This window comes from Triticum dicoccoides, chromosome 1B (assembly GCF_002162155.2).
Source record: "Triticum dicoccoides isolate Atlit2015 ecotype Zavitan chromosome 1B, WEW_v2.0, whole genome shotgun sequence".
Taxonomy (NCBI): Eukaryota; Viridiplantae; Streptophyta; class Magnoliopsida; order Poales; family Poaceae; genus Triticum; species Triticum dicoccoides.
The window spans coordinates 366,259,380-366,282,802 of NC_041381.1; the positions used below are offsets into that span (position 1 = coordinate 366,259,380).

At 44.4% G+C, this 23,423-nt stretch overlaps 2 protein-coding genes across 2 annotated transcripts; both read left to right on the forward strand.

Moving 5' to 3' along the window:
• Positions 1-14,733: 14,733 nt before the first annotated feature.
• Positions 14,734-18,399, forward strand: LOC119335794. Its single transcript, XM_037607876.1, has 4 exons — positions 14,734-14,943; positions 15,023-15,146; positions 15,227-15,547; positions 17,991-18,399. Exons 1-4 carry the CDS (start codon positions 14,851-14,853, stop codon positions 18,068-18,070), a joined length of 618 nt encoding a protein of 205 aa, XP_037463773.1. The 5' UTR covers positions 14,734-14,850; the 3' UTR covers positions 18,071-18,399.
• A 1,614-nt stretch (positions 18,400-20,013) lies between these two features.
• LOC119305303 lies at positions 20,014-22,308 on the forward strand. Its single transcript, XM_037581870.1, has 2 exons — positions 20,014-21,806; positions 21,893-22,308. Exon 1 carries the CDS (start codon positions 20,314-20,316, stop codon positions 21,715-21,717), a length of 1,404 nt encoding a protein of 467 aa, XP_037437767.1. The 5' UTR covers positions 20,014-20,313; the 3' UTR covers positions 21,718-21,806; positions 21,893-22,308.
• The last annotated feature ends 1,115 nt before the right edge of the window (positions 22,309-23,423 follow it).

Here is a 23,423-nt window from a genome sequence, read left to right on the forward strand (position 1 = left end):
ACGTCCAGCCGAACATTGGCATCTTGGAGAGCATTCTTCTCCTGCTTAACTTGCGTAAGAATGCGCTCGCCGGCCTTTAGTTGCCTTTGGAGATGCGACTCGTCATCCTTCCCGCCCTCTGGATTTACTCCGGGGTTGTCTACAGAACTTTCTGTTAAATTTGTCATACCAGCCAGTTGCCAACTAGTGCATTTTCATATAATTGAGATAAATGTTACCATATGAGGCCTTCTGGGATTCCTCTAGCTTGGCAACTGTGGCCCTCAGTTGGGTCTTGCACTCCTCTAGCTCCCGAGACAATTGCTCATTCTTATCTACAAGAACCTGCGCATAAATTGATACTTAAAACTGGTGTTTCAACCGTTTCAAGTCTTAGGGGCTACTACTATACATGCTCATCAAACTTTCTTACCCGTATATCTTTGGTATACTGGATCGTCGCCCGGGAGAGTCCGCTTTGAGCAGCTCGGATGTATGCGTCTCCTGAATTGAAAGCATTAAATGCCTCTTCGGAAAAGATGTTGTTGCGAAGCATGGCCCGTCGATGCCGGTGATGCATGGCGCTCTCTACTTTCGAATTTGTGGCAGAGAGCATATCTGCGTCCTCTATCGAAGGACTATGTTGCGTCGGCCCTACGTCCGCCTCCTCTCTCGAAGTTGGTCCTAGAGCCTGACTGGTGGAGATGTGGTTGGCAGGATCTCCGGATACTCCTCTTCCTGCCAGGATGTAAAAGGGTACTGTTATACTTCAAATAACAACAAATTACATGACAGGTGGTTTCCTTACCTCTCTAGAGGCGTGTCGACTCTAATCGCCTTCCTCTTGAGCCTGCCCAATCCGGACGCCTGTGGCTGATGGGTCCCTAGGGGCTCGGCCCTGCACTCCGAACGTCGCTTCTGCAAAAAACACGACGCTTCATGGATAAGGTGTGACATCAGGAAAGAGTCCTCTTCGGAGGATCGAGTCTTCGGCTTGGCTTACATGCGACGAAGGTAACAGTCCGGGATAATCAGCGGTGATAGCCACTGGGGCGCCGTCACGGCTCGCCCGATAAAATATCCCGTCGACAAGCTCCACGGTCGCATCTGGGTCTTCTTCGAGTCCTGGATCCAGGGCCCTTTCGAGGTCCTCTGGCTGCAGGGAAGGGCTGGAGATTCCTTCTACGGCCCTCCTTAGTTCCTGCTCGGAAATGTCGATGCGGGTAACTTTAGCAAAGAACGCCACGGTAAGTGAAGCGAGAAAATAAATGACAACTTACCCACTTTGGGGGATTGTACATGGAGAATCCGTCCCGCGGTTTGATATGGAGGAAGTCTTCCTCTTCTCCTTTGTACAGGTCGGACAGTATCCTTGCCAGAGCAGTGAGGGAGTTCAGAACCTTACGGCCACAGCGGGTGGCATCGTCTGTCCCGTTGTAGTGCCACATGGATTTCTCCGATATTGAAGCGGTTGCACTCCCCGCATTATGCAAATTGCCATGACCTCGACTATCCTTAGTCCGGATTTGGCCAGTAACTTTATCCTGCTCATCAGGAAATGTACTTCCTTGGAATCCTCTTCTTGGGGGCCTCGGGGGTGCTAGCTTAGACGTGCCCTCGGCGGGGTGTTACTGAACTTGGGGAGTCCTATCCGGACTGGATCCGGAAGGGGAGCGTCGTCAATATAAAACCACTCTGAAGCCCAGTTATCTGGTGCCTTCTTGGGAGTGCCGGATAGGTATCCGGTCTCAGTGATACGCCATACTTCGGCCCCGCCCACTTGACATAGGGATTCTCCCTGGTTGCGGGGGACAAGGCAGAACAACTTCTTCCACAATCTGAAATGCGCCTCGCAGCCTAGAAATAGCTCACAAAGGGCGACATACCCTGCTACATGTAGTATGGAGGCTGGGGTAAAGTTGTGCAACTGGAGGCCGTAGAACTCCAGAAGCCCACGAAGGAATGGATGAATAGGAAATCCAACGCCCCTTAACAGATGCGGAATTAAGCATATTCGCTCCTCTGGAGACGGATTGGGGGATCTCTCCGCTTGTTCTCCGCCATTATGGGTGGCCACTCCGGCGCGAACAGGGACCATGAACACCAGCGGGAGGAGCCCTTGGGTTTGTAACTTTATCAAACGGCTATGAGAAACTGAACACTCTCCCCAGTCCCCCGGCTTGGGGCAAGGGGAGCGAGCAGAAGAGCTACGACGACCGGCCATGTTGGAATGGTTTTTTCTGGGCGCTCTGTTGGATGCTTGCTCGAGGAGGGAGAGTGAGGTTTGGATCTGGGAATCCCCGTCTCTTCAAATAGACGGCTAGCCCGAAGGACCGAGGGTGGCAAATGCAAAAATGCCTTGACTCCTCGCATTCGCTCGACACAAGGAAATGGTCATTATTGAAACACTGGAGCCGAGGAGTACAATATTGATGAGATGCCGGACACTATTTGTCATGATGGGTACATTGGAGTATTCAAAGGAGGAACCCGCCTTGCAATGCCGAAAACAAGACTGCGCGCCGGACTCATCGTCATTGAAGCCTGGTTCAGGGGCTACTGAGGGAGTCCTGGATTAGGAGGTATCCAGACAGCTGGACTATATACATCGTCCGGACTATAGAAGCGTCAAGATACAAGACTCAAGACTTCGGCCCGTGTCCGGATGGGACTCTCCTTTGCGTGGAAGACAAGCTTGGCGATCCGGATATTATATTTCCTTCCTTGTAACCGACTCCATGTAAACCCTAGCTCTCTGGTGTCTATATAAACCGGAGAGGATGGTCCTTAGAAGGCCGATCACAATTACAATCATACCATCATAGGCTAACTCTTAGGGTTTAGCCTCTACGATCTCGTGGTAGATCTACTCTTGTACAACTCATATCTTCAATATTAATCAAGCAGGAAGTAGGGTTTTACCTCCATCGAGAGGGCCCGAACCTGGGTAAACATTGTGTCCCTTGCTTCCTGTCACCATGAGCCTAAGACGCACAGATCGGGACCCCCTACCCGAGATCCGCCGGTTTTGACACCGACAAGGCTCCCAAGTGACACCTAACCAATCTAGGAGACACCACTCTCCAAAAGGTAACAAATGGTGTGTTGATGATGAACTCCTTGCTCTTGTGCTTCAAATGATAGTCTCCCCAACACTCAACTCTCTCTCACAGGATTTGGATTTGGTGTAAAGAAGATTTGAGTGGAAAGCAACTTGGGGAAGGCTAGAGATCAAGATTGATGTGGTTGGAATGGAATATCTTGACCTCAACACAAGTGAAGGTGGTTCTCTATTAGAAAATGTATGTTGGAAGTGTAGACATGTTCTGATGGCTCTCTCCATGAATGAAGAGTGGGTGGAGGGGTACATATAGCCTCCACACAAAATCTAACCATTACACACAATTTACCAAACTCGGTGGGACCGAATCAGAAAACTTGGTCAGACCGATTTAGTTCATAATGTGACCGTTAGGCATTTCAGTGGGACCGATACGTCAACTCGGTGGGACCGATATCATTAGGGTTAGGGCATAACGTAATCTCGGTGAGAACACAAACTCGGTGAAACCGACTTTGGTAATAGACGAACAGAGAGTTGGTCAGGCAAGCTCGGTGGGACCGATTCGCTCATCTCGGTTGGACCGAAACGTTATGAAAGGGAAACATAGAGTTTGCATTGCAATCTCGGTTTGACCGATCGCTCATCTTGGTTTAACCGAAACATTATGAAGGGAAACAGAGAGATTACAATCCCATCTCGGTGAGACCGAGGTCCCTATCGGTGAGACCAAAAAGACTAGGGTTTCTGGCAGTGGCTATGTCAAGAGAACTCGGTGGTGCTGGATAGAAAGATTCGGTTTGGGACATATGTGGATGTGAGAAAGTGGTTGAGGGCTTTGGAGCATATCACTAAGCACTTTGAGCAAGCAAGCCATTAAGCAACACCTCATCCCCTCTTAATAGTATTGGCTTTCCTATGGACTCAATGTGATCTTGGATCACTAAAAGTAAAATGTAGAGTCTTGTGCTTTGAGCTTGAGCCAATCCTTTGTCCTTAGCATCTTGAAGGGGTTCCACATCCTATAGTCCATGCCACTCCATTTTTGAACTTTATTTGAAACATACTTGGTAATAGTATTAGTCCAACAAGAGATATGTTGACATTAATTACCAAAATCACCCAGGGAGCACTTGTGCTTTCAGTCTCCCCCTTTTTGGTAATTGATGACAACATACATCAAAGCTTTAGATAAAGATATAGAGAATAACAAGTAAAGCTTTGGAAAGACATGTAACATGCATAGGCTCCCCCTACATGTATGCAATCATGTAAATATGGAATATAGGAGCATGTGAATGCATAAGCATGACAGAGTAAGAAATGTGTTACATGTATCTTGTCTATATGCATCAGAGCAAATGATGTGAATATAGGAAATGTACCTTCATGCTCATGAGTCCTTCTTGCAAACAGTATGTACATCAGCAAGAAATCCTCATACACATGACTATGATGCATATACTTACCTTGTGGTCTTGAGTTGGCTTAGGAAGGAATGAACCTGCGTAAACAAGGTTAGATAACATAGGTACACCTACTAGCCAGAGCAAACAAAAGAAACCACAAGAGTACCAAGACTGGGATGACATGTAGAGAGTGAGTACTGAGTGCCCCATTGGATATAGACATGTCCCCAAAGGTAAAGATGTGCAATGAATTCAAGGATTTCCTTCCCTTAGATGTCTTCCTCCCCCTGAATCTAGCATGGGATACTGGGAGAAGATAGGGAACAGAAAATCAGAGCAAAGATAAGAAACAGAGCTAATGCAAACAATCAAATATGAACATGTCTTTCCCCTCTTAAAGACATGTGACTTCTCTCCTCTTGAACACCAAGCATCTGGGTCTTTTGAAGTGATACTTCTGTCTCCTTGTAGAAGAACTCTCTCCCCCTGAGTATTCTCTCCCCCTATAGAAATGATTAAGCTTTGATGTGATCTCTCTCTCCCCCTTTGACATCAATATCCAAGAAGGGTTCTTCTGGATTTTTGCTACAAATGGGTGTTGGGGAACGTAGTAATTTCAAAAAAATTCCTACGCACACGCAAGATCATGGTGATGCATAGCAACGAGAGGGGAGAGTGTTGTCCATGTACCCTCGTAGACCGAAAGCGGAAGCGTTATAACAACGCGGTTCATGTAGTCGTACGTCTTCACGATTCGACCGATCCAAGTACCGAACGTACAACACCTCCGAGTTCAGCACACGTTCAGCTCGATGACGATCCCCGGACTCCGATCGAGCAGGGTGTCGGGGAAGAGTTCCGTCAGCATGACGGCGTGGTGACGATGATGATGTTCTACCGACGCAGGACTTCGCCTAAGCACCGCTACGATATTACCGAGGTGGAATATGGTGGAGGGGGGCACCGCACACGGCTAAGGAACGATCACGAAGATCAACTTGTCTGTTATGAGGTGCCCCCCTGCCCCCGTATATAAAGGAGGGAGGGGGAGGTGCAGTCGGCCCCTAGGGGTGCGCCTGGAGGAGTCCTACTCCCACCGGGAGTAGGACTCCCCCCTCTTGCCTTGTCGGAGAAGGAAGGGGGAAGGGGGAAAGAGGAAAGGGGGGCGCCGCCCCCCCCCCCTTCCTTGTCCTATTCGGACTAGGGGGGAGGGGGCGTGCGGCTTGCCCTGGCCGGCCCTCCTCTTCTCCCTTAGGGCCCATGTAGGCCCATTAACCCCCGGGGGGGGTCCGGTAAGCCCCCGGTGCTTCGGTAAAATCCCGATTTCACCCGGAACGATTCCGATATACAAATATAGGCTTCCAATATATCAATCTTTATGTCTCGGCCATTTCGAGACTCCTAGTCATGTCCGTGGTCACATCAGGGAATCCGAACAACCTTCGGTACATCAAAAACTATAAACTCATAATATAACTGTCATCGTAACGTTAAGCGTGCGGACCCTACGGGTTCGAGAACTATGTAGACATGACCTAGAACAGTTTCCGGTCAATAACCAATAGCGGAACCTGGATGCTCATATTGGCTCCTACATATTCTACGAAGATCTTTATCGGTCAAACCGCATAACAACATATGTTGTTCCCTTTGTCATCGGTATGTTACTTGCTCGAGATTTGATCGTCAGTATCCAATACCTAGTTCAATCTCGTTACCGGTAAGTCTCTTTACTCGTTACGTAATGCATCATTCCGTAACTAACTCATTAGCTACATTGCTTGCAAGGCTTATAGTGATGTGCATTACCGAGAGGGACCAGAGATACCTCTCCGATAATCGGAGTGACAAATCCTAATCTCGAAATACGCTAACCCAACATGTACCTTCGGAGACACCTGTAGAGCTCCTTTATAATCACCCAGTTACGTTGTGACGTTTGGTAGCACACAAAGTGTTCCTCCGGTAAACGGGAGTTGCATAATCTCATAGTTATAGGAACATGTATAAGTCATGAAGAAAGCAATAGTAACATACTAAACGATCAAGTGCTAAGATAACGGAATGGGTCAAGTCAATCACATCATTCTTCTAATGATGTGATCCCGTTAATCAAATGACAACTCTTTGTCCATGGCTAGGAAACATAACCATCTTTGATTAATGAGCTAGTCAAGTAGAGGCATACTAGTGACACTCAGTTTGTCTATGTATTCACACATGTATCATGTTTCCGGTTAATACAATTCTAGCATGAATAATAAACATTTATCATGAAACAAGGAAATAAATAATAACTTTATTATTGCCTCTAGGGCATATTTGCTTCAATGGGTTTGGTCCTTGAGTCACAGAACCAAAGCAGCAAGTCGAATGTGATGCTGGTAGAGGACAAGAATCAATGAGTGGAGCTGGATCAAAAAGAATGCATGAACAAGTGGCAAGCTGTCTTTCCTGCAGTGAAATCGGTGGCACCGAGTTGTGTGCTTCGGTTGCATCGAAAGAATTCGGTTTGACCGAAAACAACAGACCGGTGTGACCGAGTGCATCACAGAGAAAACACTTATCACCTCAGCTAATTTGCAAGGAATTAACTCGAAGATTTGCAAAGAATTTGATGCAGGGAATGCCGAACAAAAAGGAAACAGAAAAGAAATCTAGATGAAGTTTTTTTTGAAAGGGGAAACAAATATGCATGAGACAAATGCAAGAGCGTAGAAAGGAACACAAGAGAACTTCATCTAGAATTGGTCGGCGACAATGTCACCTATGTTAGAGTATATTGACTTAGGAGTCAAGTGAGATCACTTGATCATAGGTCATACTCATCGTTTAAGCTCAAAATGGGGTTACCATTTTCGTTTAAGCATCTTGATGTATTCAAATCTTGTTGAGTTGCTTTGACTCATGACTTGGAGTAAAGCTTCTCTAAGATGGAATAACATGCCTTGGGTGGTGGTGTTGATCGTGATCATGTAGTTGAACTTGTGTGGGTTGCTCAAGGTTGATGTAGCTCATCAAGAGTTGGGAGCTCCACTTGGAATTTGAGTTCATCTACCTACATGGGTTAGTCTTGCAAGGAAGAGCACTTATGTATCCAAAATGACAATCATAATACTTAATATAGAATTTGTCAAAGGATATATTTGAAGGGTTTCGTGCTTCCTTGTCTTCAACCACCATTGAGTAGAGACTTGGTGATGTAGAGATTGCTCAAGATATGAGTGGGTTGCAATCTTATAGATTTAGATTCATCCAAGCACCTACAAGGGTTATATAGCATGCAAGGGTGCAAATATATCCAAGACATATAAATAGCAACATGAAAGAAATATCAAGGATTAGTCAAAGGCTCATGCCTTGCATGTATCCACATGGAGTTCCTAATCCAAGTTTGAAGCATCAATGATGTTCAATTCACCTCTCAACCTGCAAAACACTTTCTCATCAAGTGGTTTAGTGAATATATCCGCTAATTGCTTATCGGTGCGAACATGCTTAAGATTAATATCACCCTTAGCAACATGATCTCGAATGAAATGATGACGAACTTCAATATGCTTAGTTCGAGAGAGTTGCACGGGATTGTGAGCAATCTTGATAGCACTTTCATTGTCACAAAGCAATGGAACATGTTTCACATATATCCCATAATCCTTGAGAGTTTGGGTCATCCAAAGTAATTGAGCACAACATGAACCAGCGGCAATGTATTCCGCTTCGGTGGTGGATAAGGATACCGAGTTTTGTTTCTTGGAGGACCAAGACACAAGAGATCTACCAAGAAATTGACAAGTACCCGAAGTGGACTTTCTATCAACCTTGTCTCTGGCATAGTTCGAATCGTAGTAACCAACAAGATCGAAAGAAGACCTCTTAGGATACCAAATGCCAAAATTTGGTGTGTGTATTAAGTATCTCACTATCCTTTTCACAGCCTTAAGATGACATTCTTTAGGGGCCGCTTGATATCGTGCACACATGAACACACTTAGCATAATATCAGGATGAGAGGCACATAGATATAACAATGAACCAATCATGGAGCGGTAAACCTTTTGATCAACCGGTTCACCATCTTTGGTCAAATCAAGATGTCCACTAGTAGGCATGGGTGTAGTCATACCTTTGCATTCTTGCATATTTAACTTCTTGAATAAGTCCTTGGTGTACTTTGTTTGAGAGACAAAGGTACCTTCCTTAGTTTGCTTGATTTGCAAACCGAGAAAGAATTTGAGTTCACTCATCATAGACATCTCAAACTTCTCTGACATTAGCTTTCCAAATTTCTCACTAAAGTGAGGGTTAGTCGAACCAAATATAATATCATCAACATAGATTTGGCACACAAATAGTTCTCCATTAACCCTTTTAGTAAAAAGAGTAGAATCATTTTTCCAATTCAAAGCCTTTTTAAATAAGGAACTTGGTCAAGCATTTACAGCACGCTCTAGGAGCTTGTTTAAGACCATAAAGAGCTTTGTGAAGTTTGTAAACATGATTAGGTTTCTTAGGATTGACAAAGCCGGGAGGTTGCTTAACATAAACTTCCTCCTCTATTTCACCATTTAGAAAAGCACTTTTAATGTCCATTTGGTACAAGGTGATATCATGGTGATTAGCATAGGCAAGTAAGATGCGAATGGACTCAAGTCTAGCAACGGGAGCATATGTCTCACCATAGTCCATACCTTTGACTTGAGTGTAGCCTTGGGCGACGAGACGTGCTTTGTTGCGAACTACTTGTCCATCTTCATCTTGCTTGTTGTGAAACACCCATTTGGTACCAATGATGTTGTGGTTGTTGTCGGTCTTCTCAACCAATGTCCAAACTTGATTTCTCTCAAAGTTGTGTAGCTCTTCATGCATGGCGTTTATCCAATCCGGATCTTCCAAAGCTTCTTCAACCTTATAGGTTCAATGCTAGATATGAATGAATAATGTTCACAAAAGTTAGCCAAACGAGTTTTAGAGCGAGTGATTCTCCTGGTTTGGATATCATTGTATATTTGCTCGACGGGATGGTCGTTGGCGACTCTTGCTCGAACTCGTGGAAGCTTTTGCTTGGATCTGGGTGGAACATCTTCTTCATCTTGTTCTTCTTCTTGGCCTTCTTCATTGTTGAGGTTGTCGTTCTCTTGTCGTGGTGGAGAAGGAGGTTGTTGATGTTCATCTTGGTGTACTTCCTCGTTTTCTTCATCTTGCGTGTCCCACTTGTGGATGCTTCCGGATCAACTCTTGGTTCACCTTGTCGTGAGGTGGAAGCTTCCACTTGGATGGATGAGGTACTCTCCTTCACCTCCGTTGGACGAATCTTGCCAATAGACAAGTCTTGTATTGCTTCCGAAGGGTCTCTGTCTCCTACATCAATTGGCAATTACTCTACTTGTGAGTCGTTAGATTCATCAAACTTCACATCTACCGTCTCTTCAACCTTTCGGGTGAAATTATTGTAGACACAGTAAGTGTGAGAATTTGAGCCATAACCAAGTAGGAAACCTTCATGAGATTTAGGAGAAACTTTAGAATGGCGATGCTTATCAAGAATGTAGCACTTTGAGCCGAATACTCGAATGTATCCAACTTGGGGTTTGTTACCGGTGAGGATATCATATGCCGTATTGCCGAGTAGCTTGTGAAGATACAAGCGATTTGTTGCATGACAAGTTGTCTCGACTGCTTCCGCCCAAAAGTGCTTCGACATCTTGTACTCATCAAGCATCGTTCTCGCCATCTCAATAAGAGTCTGGTTCTTCCTCTCAACAACTCTATTTTGTTGAGGTGTGTACGTAGCCGAGAACTCGTGTGAAATCCCCTCTTCGTCAAGAAAGGTATCCACATTTGCATTCTTGAACTCCGTTCCGTTGTCGCTCCGAACCTTCTTGATCTTCACTTCAAATTGATTTTGGGCCTTCCTAGCGAAGTTTTTGAAGATCTTTTGGACCTGCGATTTATCATTGAGAAAGAACACCCACGTAAATCTTGAAAAATCATCAACTATAACTAGACCAAATGAGTTTCCACCGAGACTTTTGTAAGTGTTGGGACCAAAAAGATCCATGTGAAGTAGCTCGAGCGGACTCCTCGTGGTCATGATGTTCTTCACGGGATGCCTTCCTCCAACCTGTTTACCTGCTTGACAAGCGCTGCAAAGTCTATCCTTATCAAATATGACATCGTTAACGGTGAGGATATGATTACCTTTAATAAGCTTGTCAAGGTTTCGCATGCCCACATGACCTAACCGTCTATGCCACAACCAACCTTTAGAGGATTTAACAACTAAGCAAGTTCTAGGTTGAGCCTTTTTAGTGAAATCAACAATGTAAATATCACCTCTACGTATACCGGTAAAGACCATTTTATGATTATCTCTACGAAACACTTGGCAATCTACTTCGGTAAATAGGACATTGAAACCAAAATTAGCTAGTCTAGAAACAGAAAGCAGATTATAGGCAAGAGATTCAACGAGCATGACATTTTGTATGGAGCTATCATGTGAGATGGCCACCTTACCGAGGCCAACCACCTTACCCTTTGAGTTGTCACCAAAAGTGACATACTTTCGAGGGCCGTCGTTTTCAGCAAGCTCACGAAACATATCTTTATCTCCGGTCATGTGATCGGTACATCCATTATCAAGAACCCATTCCTTTCCTCCTGCCATGTATCCCAGAAGATTTTCCATAAGACCAAAGTGTCTCATTGCATCATCAATATCAAAGTCACTATCATCATCCTCATCATAGTATCCATGTTCAACATCGTCATGTGATGGATCAATTCCTAGAGAGGGTGATTCATTAGAATGAGTTTGACAATGATCTTCTTTATGAATTCTAATAGTTTCGGAAATAATATTGCTAATAATTCCAACATCTCCTTTGGCACACATAAGATTTGTAAGCTCAAATAGACAATCACCAAACTTAGGATCATTGGAATTCATCTTACTCAAGGCAATAGACTTATGGAGAATTTCATCTAGATTTTGCAAGGAATAATTTGGAAAACGTTCCTCAAGAAATTTCCATATGGTGTAGGCAGAGTAGGCAAACAACCTATCAAGTTTCTTGGCAAACCTCTAGTGATAAGATCAACAGTTCTAAGATTGCGAATCATGTCAATTGACTCATCAAGGGTAGGATGCATAGGATCAACATGAGGTGCACAAGGGATAGTAATGTACTTGTTCAAATGATATTCACTGAAAATCTCAAGCATCTCATTTTTCCACTCATGAAAGTATTCTCCATCAAGAATAGACACTCTACGTCTAAGACTCCCCAACGTAGACTCATCCATCTTTCTCCAATGGTGATTAAACCAAAGCAATGGAGACCAAAGCTCTGATACCAATTGAAAGGATAGAGAAGAGGTGTCTAGAGGGGGGGTGAATAGACTCTAAGAAGAAAAGTTGGAGTTTTTAATCTCTTTAAGTTGAAGTGGAGTTTTGGCACAAGTTTTTAACATTCACAATACATATCAAGCAAGCAAGACAAGAGTATATGAGCAGCAAAAAGTAAAGCATGCAAGTTGCAAGAATGTAAAGGGATGCGATTGGAGTGTGCAAACGCAATTTGGAGACACGGAGATTTTTTATCCGTGGTTCCGATAGGTGGTGCTATCGTACATCCACGTTGATGGAGACTTCAACCCACGAAGACGGTTGTGTGAGTCCACGAAGGGCTCCACCCATGAAGGGTCCACGAAGAAGCAACCTTGTCTATCCCACCATGTTCGTCGCCCACGAAGGACTTGCCTCACTCAGGTAGATCTTCACGAAGTAGGCGATCTTCTTGCCCTTACAAACTCCTTGGTTCAAATCCATAATCTTGACGGAGGCTCCCAAGTGACACCAAACCAATCTAGGAGACACCACTCTCCAAAAGGTAACAAATGGTGTGTTGATGATGAACTCCTTGCTCTTGTGCTTCAAATGATAGTCTCCCCAACACTAAACTCTCTCTCACAGGATTTGGATTTGGTGAAAAGAAGATTTGAGTGGAAAGCAACTTGGGGAAGGCTAGAGATCAAGATTTATGTGGTTGGAATGGAATATCTTGACCTCAACACAAGTGTAGGTGGTTCTCTCTTAGAAAATGTATGTTGGAGGTGTAGGCATGTTCTGATGGCTCTCTCCATGAATGAAGAGTGGGTGGAGGGGTATATATAGCCTCCACACAAAATCTAACTATTACACACAATTTACCAAACTCGGTGGGACCGAATCAGAAAACTCGGTCAGACCGATTTAGTTCATAATGTGACCGTTAGGCATTTCGGTGTGACCGATATGTCAACTCGGTGGGACCGATATCGTTAGGGTTAGGGCATAACGTAATCTCGGTGAGATCGATTACACAAACTCGGTGAGACCAATTTTGGTAATAGACAAACAAAGAGTTGGTCAGGCAAGCTCGGTGGGACCGATTCGCTCATCTCGGTTGGACCGAAACATTACGAAAGGGAAACAGAAAGTTTGCATTGCAATCTCGGTGGGACCGGTAGCTCATCTCGGTTTGACCAAAACGTCACAAAGAGAAACAAAGAGATTACAATCCCATCTCGGTGAGATCGAGATCCCTATCGGTGAGACCGAAAAGAATAGGGTTTCTGGCAATGGCTATGTCAAGAAAACTCGGTGGCGCCGGATAGAAAGATTCGGTGGGGCCGAGTTTGACTTTTGGTTTGGGACATATGTGGATGTGAGAAAGTGGTTGAGGGCTTTGGAGCATATCACTAAGCACTCTGAGCAAGCGAGCCATTAAGCAACACCTCATCCCCTCTTAATAGTATTGGCTTTCCTATGGACTCAATGTGATCTTGGATCACTAAAAGTAAAATGTAGAGTCTTGTGCTTTGAGCTTGAGCCAATCCTTTGTCCTTAGCATCTTGAAGGGGTTCCACATCCTCTAGTCCACGTCACTCCATTTTTTAACTTTATCTGAAACATACTAGGTAAGAGTATTAGTCCAACAAGAGATATGTTGACATTAATTACCAGAATCACCTAGGGAGCACTTGTGCTTTCACTCTCCAGAACTTGCGAGATTAGTTTCTTGGTGTGTTGCTGGAGTTTTGCCGTTACTTGCTGCAGCGCTGGCGTCCAGGGCAAGGCGAATGCTCTCGAGCGAGGATGGTGGTTTGTAGGTGATGAATTGACCATCCTTCCTCGACTTTTGTCGATGGGATATAGCTGGTCTGGGTCCAAGGTAGCATGGTGACGTCTCCCCTATCAACGTGTGCCTAGGTGCTTGTAGCGAGCCTGCTCATTGACTCACAAAGTCTCATTGGCGATGGTGCTTCTTTGGATCTGGCAGTGGTGGAGGCTCACCATATCTTCCGGCGTGCACCTCAGTGGTGCTGGAGTTGGACGGCGACCGCTAGATTCGATGCGTGAAGAAAACCCTATGGACAATTGTTGTTTTCCTGGTCTGTCTTTTAGTTATCACGTGTGTTGCTCCATGTATCTCGATTTTTTATTAATAACAAAAACCTTAAGTTCGACCCAAACGAATGCAACCAGTGTGTTAACATTGGGGTGCGTCAACGCGAATGGGTTAGCACCGAAATGTCATAATGGATCTTAGGTTACGTGGCACAATGGATCGGCACTGAAGTGCCTTGGGGTCCACTTCCATGACTTGGGCGCTGACCCAGATTCCGAAACAGCTTTTCGGAGTGGCTAGAAGAAGGATTAGACTTCTTCTAATGCAAAGGTGCTTAGAAAAGGTGCTAAGACATTGAATAGCTTAGCAACTCAATTCCGCAATGCGCTTAACTTGTTGTTGCTAAGCTTACTTTATTTAATAATTTAGCACCTAAACTCTTTCATGTATTGGTCAACTTCTTTCATTTAAATGGTTTGCCTAGGTTCACGTGCTTGGCATTGGTTCTTCCTGGGTCACCAAAGTGCTCTCTCTTCTCCTTAATTACTGCGCCATGTCATTTCTTGCTTATGTGGCATGCTTAGCACCCGTCCATCATGGAGCATTGGGAAGGGCCTTAGTTTCCCAAATCGCACAAAGTATTAGCATCGCTCCCAAAATAAAAAATTATTCATATATTTCGGTTAATCCCAAATTGGATTTTACCTTTTAACCACGTGTATGTCAACTACTAGTAGTAGCAGGTACAGGCGCAACACCCATCCTAAACACACACACACACGCGGCACCTAGAAGACACGGGAAGTCCGGTACTTTACACAAAACACCCTCAGGAAGCGAGAAAACAGAAAAGTGAGCAGCAGTTGAGGTCCTTCCGTGAGATAAATGGTCTCCCGTGCCCATCGGGCAGCGAAACCCTAGAATCGAATCGACGCGAGGCGAGGCAGAGGCGGCGACCGAGACAAGCGAAAAGGAAACCGCGGAGGAGGCGAAGGAAGATGCAATCATGTTCCGGCGGTCTGTCGGTTCCCTCCTCGCACGGAGGTTCGCGCCACGTGCGACCCCAAGGACTGCTCCTGCGCGCTCTCTCCACTCCTTGGTGAGTTTTCCCCCTCTGCTTTTACTCAGATCTGCAATTCCGGGCTCCTCCCTCATGTTTCTCATCCGGATCGACACAGACGGATCTCGCCGTCGGTGATGGCCTTCTTAATGCTTATGTTCTTGCCGCGTGTGCGTTGGCTGGTGGTGGTGGGGGGTTGGTGATTCGGCATTTCAAGGAAGGCACAGGTGTTGATGGATCAGGTAGATTCCTCCTCGTCCGTCGTTTGCTCCGTTTCATGTCAGGAACCACCACCTCATACCTGTCCCGTCTTCTTGTGTAGCTGCTGCTGGCAAGCTGAACCACAATGTCAAGTTTAAGAAGCCGGACATGAAGGAGAGGTTTGAGCGTTGGATCGTCGTGCACGGAAAGACATACCGAGATGAGGAAGAGAAGGCTATGCGGTTCGAATTGTTCAAGGCCTCCCTCGAGAGTGTGGAATCGCAGCTCCCGTCGGTCGAGGAGAGTGGTGTGCTTCCAGGGGTAAGCTGTTTTGCAGACTTTACAGATGAGGAGATTCGGAACTTGCTGGCCTTTCCCGACGGAATTGACGAGTCTGAGTACGACGAGATGGTCAAGTCTGCCTGGGCCAAGCAACAGAAAGGTCTCTTCTTCTGCAATTTATTTATACTTGAATAATTAGTTGCTAGCTTGAATCGCATATATATGAGTTTACCTGTTTTTTTTTTGATGTCAAATTGGACCTGGTATAGGTTTTTATGGATTTACCCTGTTTTGGATGTCAAATTGGACCGTGCACTCATAACTAAGATAATTTTGTTCCCTCCCTCCATCCATACCTGTAGTACCACTAGCTTGAACATACTCTTCTTCCTGTGCCAACCTTTCCATCAGATTGTTATTATTCGGATGAAATCAGATCTTGTTATTTCTATGCCTGGTTCTGCCTTGGTACAATTAAGTGGGTGTATACAACAACAACAACAAAGCCTTTAGTCCCAAACAAGTTGGGGTAGGCTAGAGGTGAAACCCATAAGATCTCGCAACCAACTCATGGCTCTGGCACATGGATAGCAAGCTTCCACGCACCCTTGTCCATAGCTAGCTCTTTGTCGATACTCCAATCCTTCAGGTCTCTCTTAACGGACTCCTCCCATGTCAAATTCGGTCGACCCCGCCCTCTCTTGACATTCTCCGCATGCTTTAGCCATCCGCTATGCACTGGAGCTTCTGGAGGCCTGCGCTGAATATGCCCAAACCATCTCAAATGATGTTGGACAAGCTTCTCCTCAATTGGTGCTACCCCAACTCTATCTCGTATATCATCATTCCGGACTCGATCCTTCCTCGTGTGGCCACACATCCATCTCAACATATGCATCTCCGCCACACCTAACTGTTGAACATGTCGCCTTTTAGTCGGCCAACACTCCGCGCCATACAACATCGCGGGTCGAACCGCCGTCCTGTAGAACTTGCCTTTTAGCTTTTGTGGCACTCTCTTGTCACAGAGAATGCCAGAAGCTTGGCGCCACTTCATCCATCCGGCTTTGATTCGATGGTTCACATCTTCATCAATACCCCCATCCTCCTGCAACATTGACCCCAAATACCGAAAGGTGTCCTTCCGAGGTACCACCTGGCCATCAAGGCTAACCTCCTCCTCCTCACACCTAGTAGTACTGAAACCGCAGATCATGTACTCGGTTTTAGTTCTACTAAGCCTAAACCCTTTCGATTCCAAGGTTTGTCTCCATAACTCTAACTTCCTATTTACCCCCGTCCGACTATCGTCAACTAGCACCACATCATCCGCAAAGAGCATACACCATGGGATATCTCCTTGTATACCCCTTGTGACCTCATCCATCACCAATGCAAAAAGATAAGGGCTCAAAGCTGACCCCTGATGCAGTCCTATCTTAATCGGGAAGTCATCGGTGTCGACATCACTTGTTCGAACACTTGTCCCAACATTATTGTACATGTCCTTGATGAGGGTAATGTACTTTGTTGGGACTTTGTGTTTCTCCAAGGCGCACCACATGACATTCCGCGGTATCTTATCATAGGCCTTTTCCAAGTCAATGAACACCATATGCAAGTCCTTCTTTTGCTCCCTATATCTCTCCATAAGTTGTCGTACCAAGAAAATGGCTTCCATGGTCGACCTCCCAGGCATGAAACCAAACTGATTTTTGGTCACGCTTGTCATTCTTCTTAAGCGGTGCTCAATGACTCTCCCATAGCTTCATTGTATGGCTCATCAGCTTAATTCCACGGTAATTATTACAACTCTGAACATCCCCCTTGTTCTTGAAGATTGGTACTAATATACTCCGTCTTCATTCTTCTGGCATCTTGTTTGCCTGAAAAATGAGGTTGAAAAGTTTGGTTAGCCATACTATCGCTATGTCCCCGAGACCTTTCCACACCTCAAGTGGGTGTATAAACAGTTGAATTTCCAGTAGACTTTATTCATCGTCGATTAATTGACGAAACAGATATCAGCTAGGTTTGTAATTGCATTCCACTCAATAGACAGTAACAATTGCGCACTAGGAGTACCAAAATCTGTTCTGGTTGCGGTTCAGTTTGATCAAGAAAGTTTGTTTTGTGGACAGTTCAAATATAAGTGGGAGCGTCCATTGGGTGTTCCTGCCTGCTAACTGTGCACATGCATTATGTATCAGTTTACCCTGTCAGTTTAGGATGTCAAACTGGACCACCTCACCTCCCAAGGACCATACACTCATCACTAAATAAGTAATGTTTGTTTTTCCGATGAAATCAGATCTTGTTATTTCTATGGCTGGTTCTTCCTTATTAGAAGTAAGTGGATGTATGTATGTATTGTTGAGTTTCAAGTAAGACTTGATCTATTGGTGATTAATTGAACAAACTCATAGCAACGAGCTTGATGAGCATCTACCAACTGCATGTGCGCTAGTAGGAGCACTCAACTCTGTCCTGGCAATTAGAAGAACTAGAAAGTTTGTTGTGTGGACAGATCATTAAATATAAATGGAGTCAGTTTTATAGCCATCTGTTGGGCCTTCCAGTTTGCTAACTTGTAGCTTCTACAGGAATGAAAACAGGAGAGCCATTGAAATGGAGGCCAGGTATGACTCAGGGCGACATGCGGGCAACTCAAGGTTCTGCATAGAATGGTGTCTATTTGGTTAATAATATCATATCTGGTGAAAGTCAAGTGGCTGGTGTTCTTGGAAACTGCTCTAAGTTTAGTTTGCTGCTATGTTAACTCTGAACGGAGAAACATGTGAGGACCAACAATGTTGTTTGCTTGATCAGTCCTTGTTTCTCTTTGGCGTTGCTTCCTGGAGATTTCTCTTTTCCACCGGAAGAGAAGCATGGAAAATAGGATATGATGATATCCTGTTTGTTTGTGCTGAAGTACTGACCAATCAGTTGACCACCTTCCATTGAGCACATATATTAAATTATCTAAATCTAGCTAGAGAAACTTTTTGTGGATTTTTTTGAGTTTTTTCGCAGCTAAAACTGGCCAAGCTGACACGTGCATTAGTTTAGGATATGGGTGTGTATGAGTTGTTGTGTGCACTTTGCGGTGGCGATATGGGTGTGCATGAATTGTTGCGTGCACTTTACGGTTTCTATGGTGAAGCGAATCTTGAATTGGTTTTTCTTTCAGTTCAATTTCCCCCACCTGTCCATATAGGACTCATATAGATAAGGTCAACTTCCACGGGAGCGGCGTTGCAGAGGCCGGGCTCCATGGAGCCCGTTTTACAAAAGAAAAAAAATCAGTATATACTTAAAAGTTACAGAAAATATCATTTTTTATACAAATACAAGTATGTAAAAAGTTTCATTAGGTAATTCGATTACTTGCGTGCTAGGCAAAAAAGATAAGTATCTGGCTCAAGAACAACAAAGAGAAAGCCCATTTTTATCAGTGTATTTGTCTTTTTGTATACATTACTTTTAGATATTTCAATTAGTCTCCTCACTATGTAGGTCAAAAGTGGTGCTAAATTCAGTTTTGGGTCATTTGGCACCGGTGCTCTTACAAGGATTAGCACCTCAATTTGAGGGGAGAATTGATTTTAACCCCCCCTGCGCGCTCCACTTTGATCTTGTACCCCCATGTTCGTGCGACTCGCTCTGAGCCCCCCTGTTCCGACTTGTTCTTTGCTGATTGCCCCCTTCTTGTTGTTATGCGTTCAGTTTGCTACTAATGAAAGAAAAACTGGTCTGGTAATATTTCTATTTGACGAAACTGCCCTCAATACCCCCAACACGCTAGATAAAAAAACCCTCACGCGAGACAGGGCCACCAGTTCGCTCGCTCGTTCCAGCTCTCCACCCAGCCGCCTATTCGCTCTCGCTCCGCCGCCGCCCCTGCTGCTCCGCCGTCGCCCTGCTGCTCCGCCGTCGCCCTTGCTGCTCCGCCGCCCTCCATTGCTGCCCCAAGGTAAGGCAAGCTTCCCCCTTCCCTTTTCCATGGAGTTGGTGTAGTTCCCCTTGTACGGACGTCTAAATCTTAGAAACCCTAGGTACCGAGGGAGATGGGGATTTGAGTGAGAGGGGTTGGATTGGCAAAGGGGTGTGATGGATCTGAAAAGGTAACATCATATTCCCTTGTTTTGGTTTGATGTATGCATGACTTTTTGTGTGAAATTTCTGATTTTTTTGTCTATATTGAATAGGATCGATGCAATGTCTGTGCATGATTCTAATCAATCCAGTGTGACAAACCTAACCACGAGGATGGTCTCGTGCAATGAAGTAGAAACCGTTGGTACCATTGTCGATTGGTCAAGTCTTGTGATCGAACCTGAAAATGATGGGGATGAAAAGGGGATTCCGGATGAAAAGCCGGCGGACGAGAAAGCCATGTTTGCTCTGTTGGGTTTGAAAACAGAGGAGGGCGAGGGAAAAACTAACCTTGGTCCTGTTGTCACTCCTACTCCTGATTATGACTTGGATGATGTCAAAGGGGCAGCTATTGCTGTTGATGATAATGCTCCAGAGGAGCCACTTATTGCGTGGGATGAACGAAAATCAAAGATGGATATAGGGACCCCTTATCCTGATATGGCTGCGTTTAGAAAGGCTATAAAACAGTTCACTATCAATGGAGAGTTCGAATATGGCACTAAAAAAAATGAGCCGGCAAGGTTTTGGGCTTTTTGTAAAGGTCAATCCATGATAGGCCAACCTTGCAAATGGTCCTTAACTGCTAGTTGGCAGAGAGACGAAAATTGTGTGATGGTAATAATTTTTGTTTCTTTGGAGAGTTCGAATATTACTTTGTTTCTTTGCTTGTCATTGTAATGATCTTTCGATTTGAATCATTCTTTGTTGTAGGTTGTGAAGCATCAAACAGAACATATTTGTAGTTCAACGAGTGGAAAAGTGACTAGAATGACAAGTCAATCTTGGGTGGCTGACAAGGCAGCAACTATGCTTAAGAAAGATCCAACCATTGGTGCTGTGAAGATACTTAAAGAGTTACAGGAAGAGCATCATGTCACACTTGACTATAACACAGTGTGGAAAGGCAAACAAAAGGCAACAACCAGCTTGTATGGGAGTTGGGAAGAAAGTTTCAGGATGTTGTACAACTACAAGGCCGAGATAGAATTGAGGTCTCCAGGGAGTATTGTAGAGATTGATACAACCACAAGTGAAGGTGAAGTACATTTCAGCAAGCTATTTATTGCTTTCAAGCCATGCATAGATGGGTTTCCGAATGGATGTAGGCCATATATCAGCATAGACTCAACTCACTTAAATGGCAAGTGGAAAGGTCAGCTAGCTGTAGTCACTGCTTTGGACGGTGACAATTGGATGTTCCCGGTGGCGTATGGCTTTATTGAGTCTGAAAATGGAGAAAATTGGGCTTGGTTCATGAATCAAGTGAAGAAGGCAATAGGGGACCCTCCAGTACTGGCTGTTTGTATGGATGCTTGCAAGGGTCTTGAAAATGCTGTTAAAAAGGTTTTCCCTCAAGCTGAGCAGCGTGAGTGCTTTAGGCATATGTGGCATAATTTTCAGAAATATTTTCATGGTGATGTGTTTGGACGGTTGTGGCCTGCTGCTAGGGCATATAGGGCGGAAGAATATCAACATCACATGACAAAGGTGTTTGAGGCATCTGAGAAAGCGTATCCTTACCTTAGGGATTACCATAATCTGTTATGGATGAGGTGCATGTTCAATCCTGACATCAAGTGTGACTACATAAATAACAATCTTGCTGAGTGCTTTAATTCTTGGGTGCGAGAAATCAAGGACTTGCCGATTGTTCAGCTAGCTGATAAGATTAGAGAGATGATTATGGACCTATTTAGAAAGAGGAGAATGATTGGAGAGAAATTGGTAGGGAAAATACTGCCATTTGTCATACACCAATTAAATGCAAAGACTCGAGGACTAGGACATCTCAAGGCTAAAGCATCAGCTGATTGGAGTGGAGAAGTGAAAAATGATAACAAAGGGGATGAAAGATATGTCGTCAAAACACTCACACATGAGTGTACATGTCTGCAATGGCAGCACACAGGCAAGCCTTGTGACCATGCACTAGCCTTCATAAATGTTTTGCAAGCTCGCAACTTTGTGAACATGGAGGATTATGTGCACGAGTACTACTCAGTTAGCAGATTCAGGGCAGCATATGAAGGTGTAATTGAGCCCCTTACGGACAAGAATCAGTGGCCACATGTTGATACAGGCTTTGTGTTGCGTCCACCAATTCCAAAAGGCAAGAAAAAAGGTGCTGGAAGAACAAGAAAACAGAGGATGAAGAGTTGGTGGGAAGGTTGATCAAGGAAGGGATCATTGAACAAATGCAACAAATGTGGGGACGTAGGACATAGAGAAGTCGGCTGTCCTCAAAATGGAACAAAGAAACGGTACAAACTAATACTTGTTGCTGTTTTCTACCTATAACACCATGATTCTTTAACATGAAAATATCTCTAATTGCTTCTTTTTGTAGGAAAAGTATGGGGAAAAAGAATCCATCTCCATGGTTTGATGTCTCAGTTAGCAATGTGATTCCATCTACACCAACCAAGAGCAAGAATGTCGCCACTTGTAGCAGTCCTGGAGCTGTGACAAGAAGCCAAGCGGCATCTCAAGCTAGTCCTGGAGCTGTCACAAGGAGCCAAGCAACATCTGAAGCTGCTACTCCACCACCAAAGTCTCCAGCAAAAGGAAAGAAGAAGAAAATGACTCCAAAGAGGAAGAAATTAAGCGATCTGTGATGAACTTGTGTTATTGCTATGTGTGAGGTGCAGACTCACTTTATTGTTCTGTATGTGAGGTGCAAACTCTCCTTTTGGTCCTGTGTAAGTGAGGCAGAGACTCACTATTATTCTGCTATGTGTGTGAGGTAGAGACTCACTTTAATTCTGCTGTGTAAGTGAGGTGGAGACTCACCTTTATTTGTTGTCATGCAGTTCTGTAGAACCTTGCTGAACTTATTATATATGCTATCATGGAATCATTGTGAGACTATATTATTTGTATTCTGTTCGTTTGAAAGGCTACATATACAGCAAAATTGAACTTCTTTTTTTCCTGTGAGAAACATAGCACAGTTGAAGCAAATCCTGTCATTTGAGAAAAAAATTGTGGCTGGGACGTTCAGACTAGGTAAAGAGATCTTTTTAAACTGAAGGGTACTTCTGTCCATTCTTATTTCTATTTGATGATTAGATACTAACAAATGTGTTAAACAGGCAAAAGGGGGTTATTAGCAACCACTGGACGGCCCAGGGGGGGCTCAGAGCGAGTCGCACGAACATGGGGGTACAAGATCAAAGTGGAGCGCGCAGGGGGGTTAAAATCAATTCTCCCCAATTTGAGGCGCCTGTTACAGGAGGTGCCTGTTCGGCATCGAGAAGGCGTCTGTACATGTTATAGGAGGTGCCTGTTTGGCATCGGGAAGGCGTCTGTACGGACGATTGTTTGGCATCGGGAAGGCGTCTGTACGGACGATCTCGTCCGTACGACGCTTTGGACACTAAAAACTATATTTATGCTAATCCTAATGAGGCTCGCTATGACGGTTTAGTAGGGACACGTCGTTTGATTCTTAACACTCCCCCTTTACAAAGCTTCTTCTCGTATGTCTTGTATGACCTTGAACTCCTTGTATAATCTTGAGAATCTTTGTCTTGATCACAAGTATATATTATTAGAATAAAAACCATGTGAGAAAAATATTTGATATGTTGTTAAAACTCCGTCATAATCCAGTAAGAAAAATAAGGAGAAAATGTTACTAACATATATTATCGTCTCTTTGATAATTTATATGAGAAAAACCTTAAGGATAAAACTCATTGGTAAGTTTAGAGGACAATTAATATGTCTTGTATACACTCATTAAAAACTATATTACCTCATTAAAAACCTTGATGAGAACCATAAGAGTAAACTCATAAAGGGAAAAAGAGTGTAATATAATGTTTGAACAGGTTATGATTCAGAGAGACTCTCCCCTGATCTTTGCAAATCTTGAA

Bases quoted from the DNA above. Each gene is read 5' to 3' on its own strand.
- LOC119335794 (XM_037607876.1), top strand. From the start codon at position 14,851: ATGTTCCGGCGGTCTGTCGGTTCCCTCCTCGCACGGAGGTTCGCGCCA. The intron at 14,944-15,022 runs GTGAGTTTTCCC...GGATCGACACAG, and splicing joins CGCGCTCTCTCCACTCCTTG to ACGGATCTCGCCGTCGGTGA. The intron at 15,548-17,990 runs GTCTCTTCTTCT...TAGCTTCTACAG, and splicing joins CTGGGCCAAGCAACAGAAAG to GAATGAAAACAGGAGAGCCA.
- LOC119305303 (XM_037581870.1), top strand. From the start codon at position 20,314: ATGACAAGTCAATCTTGGGTGGCTGACAAGGCAGCAACTATGCTTAAG.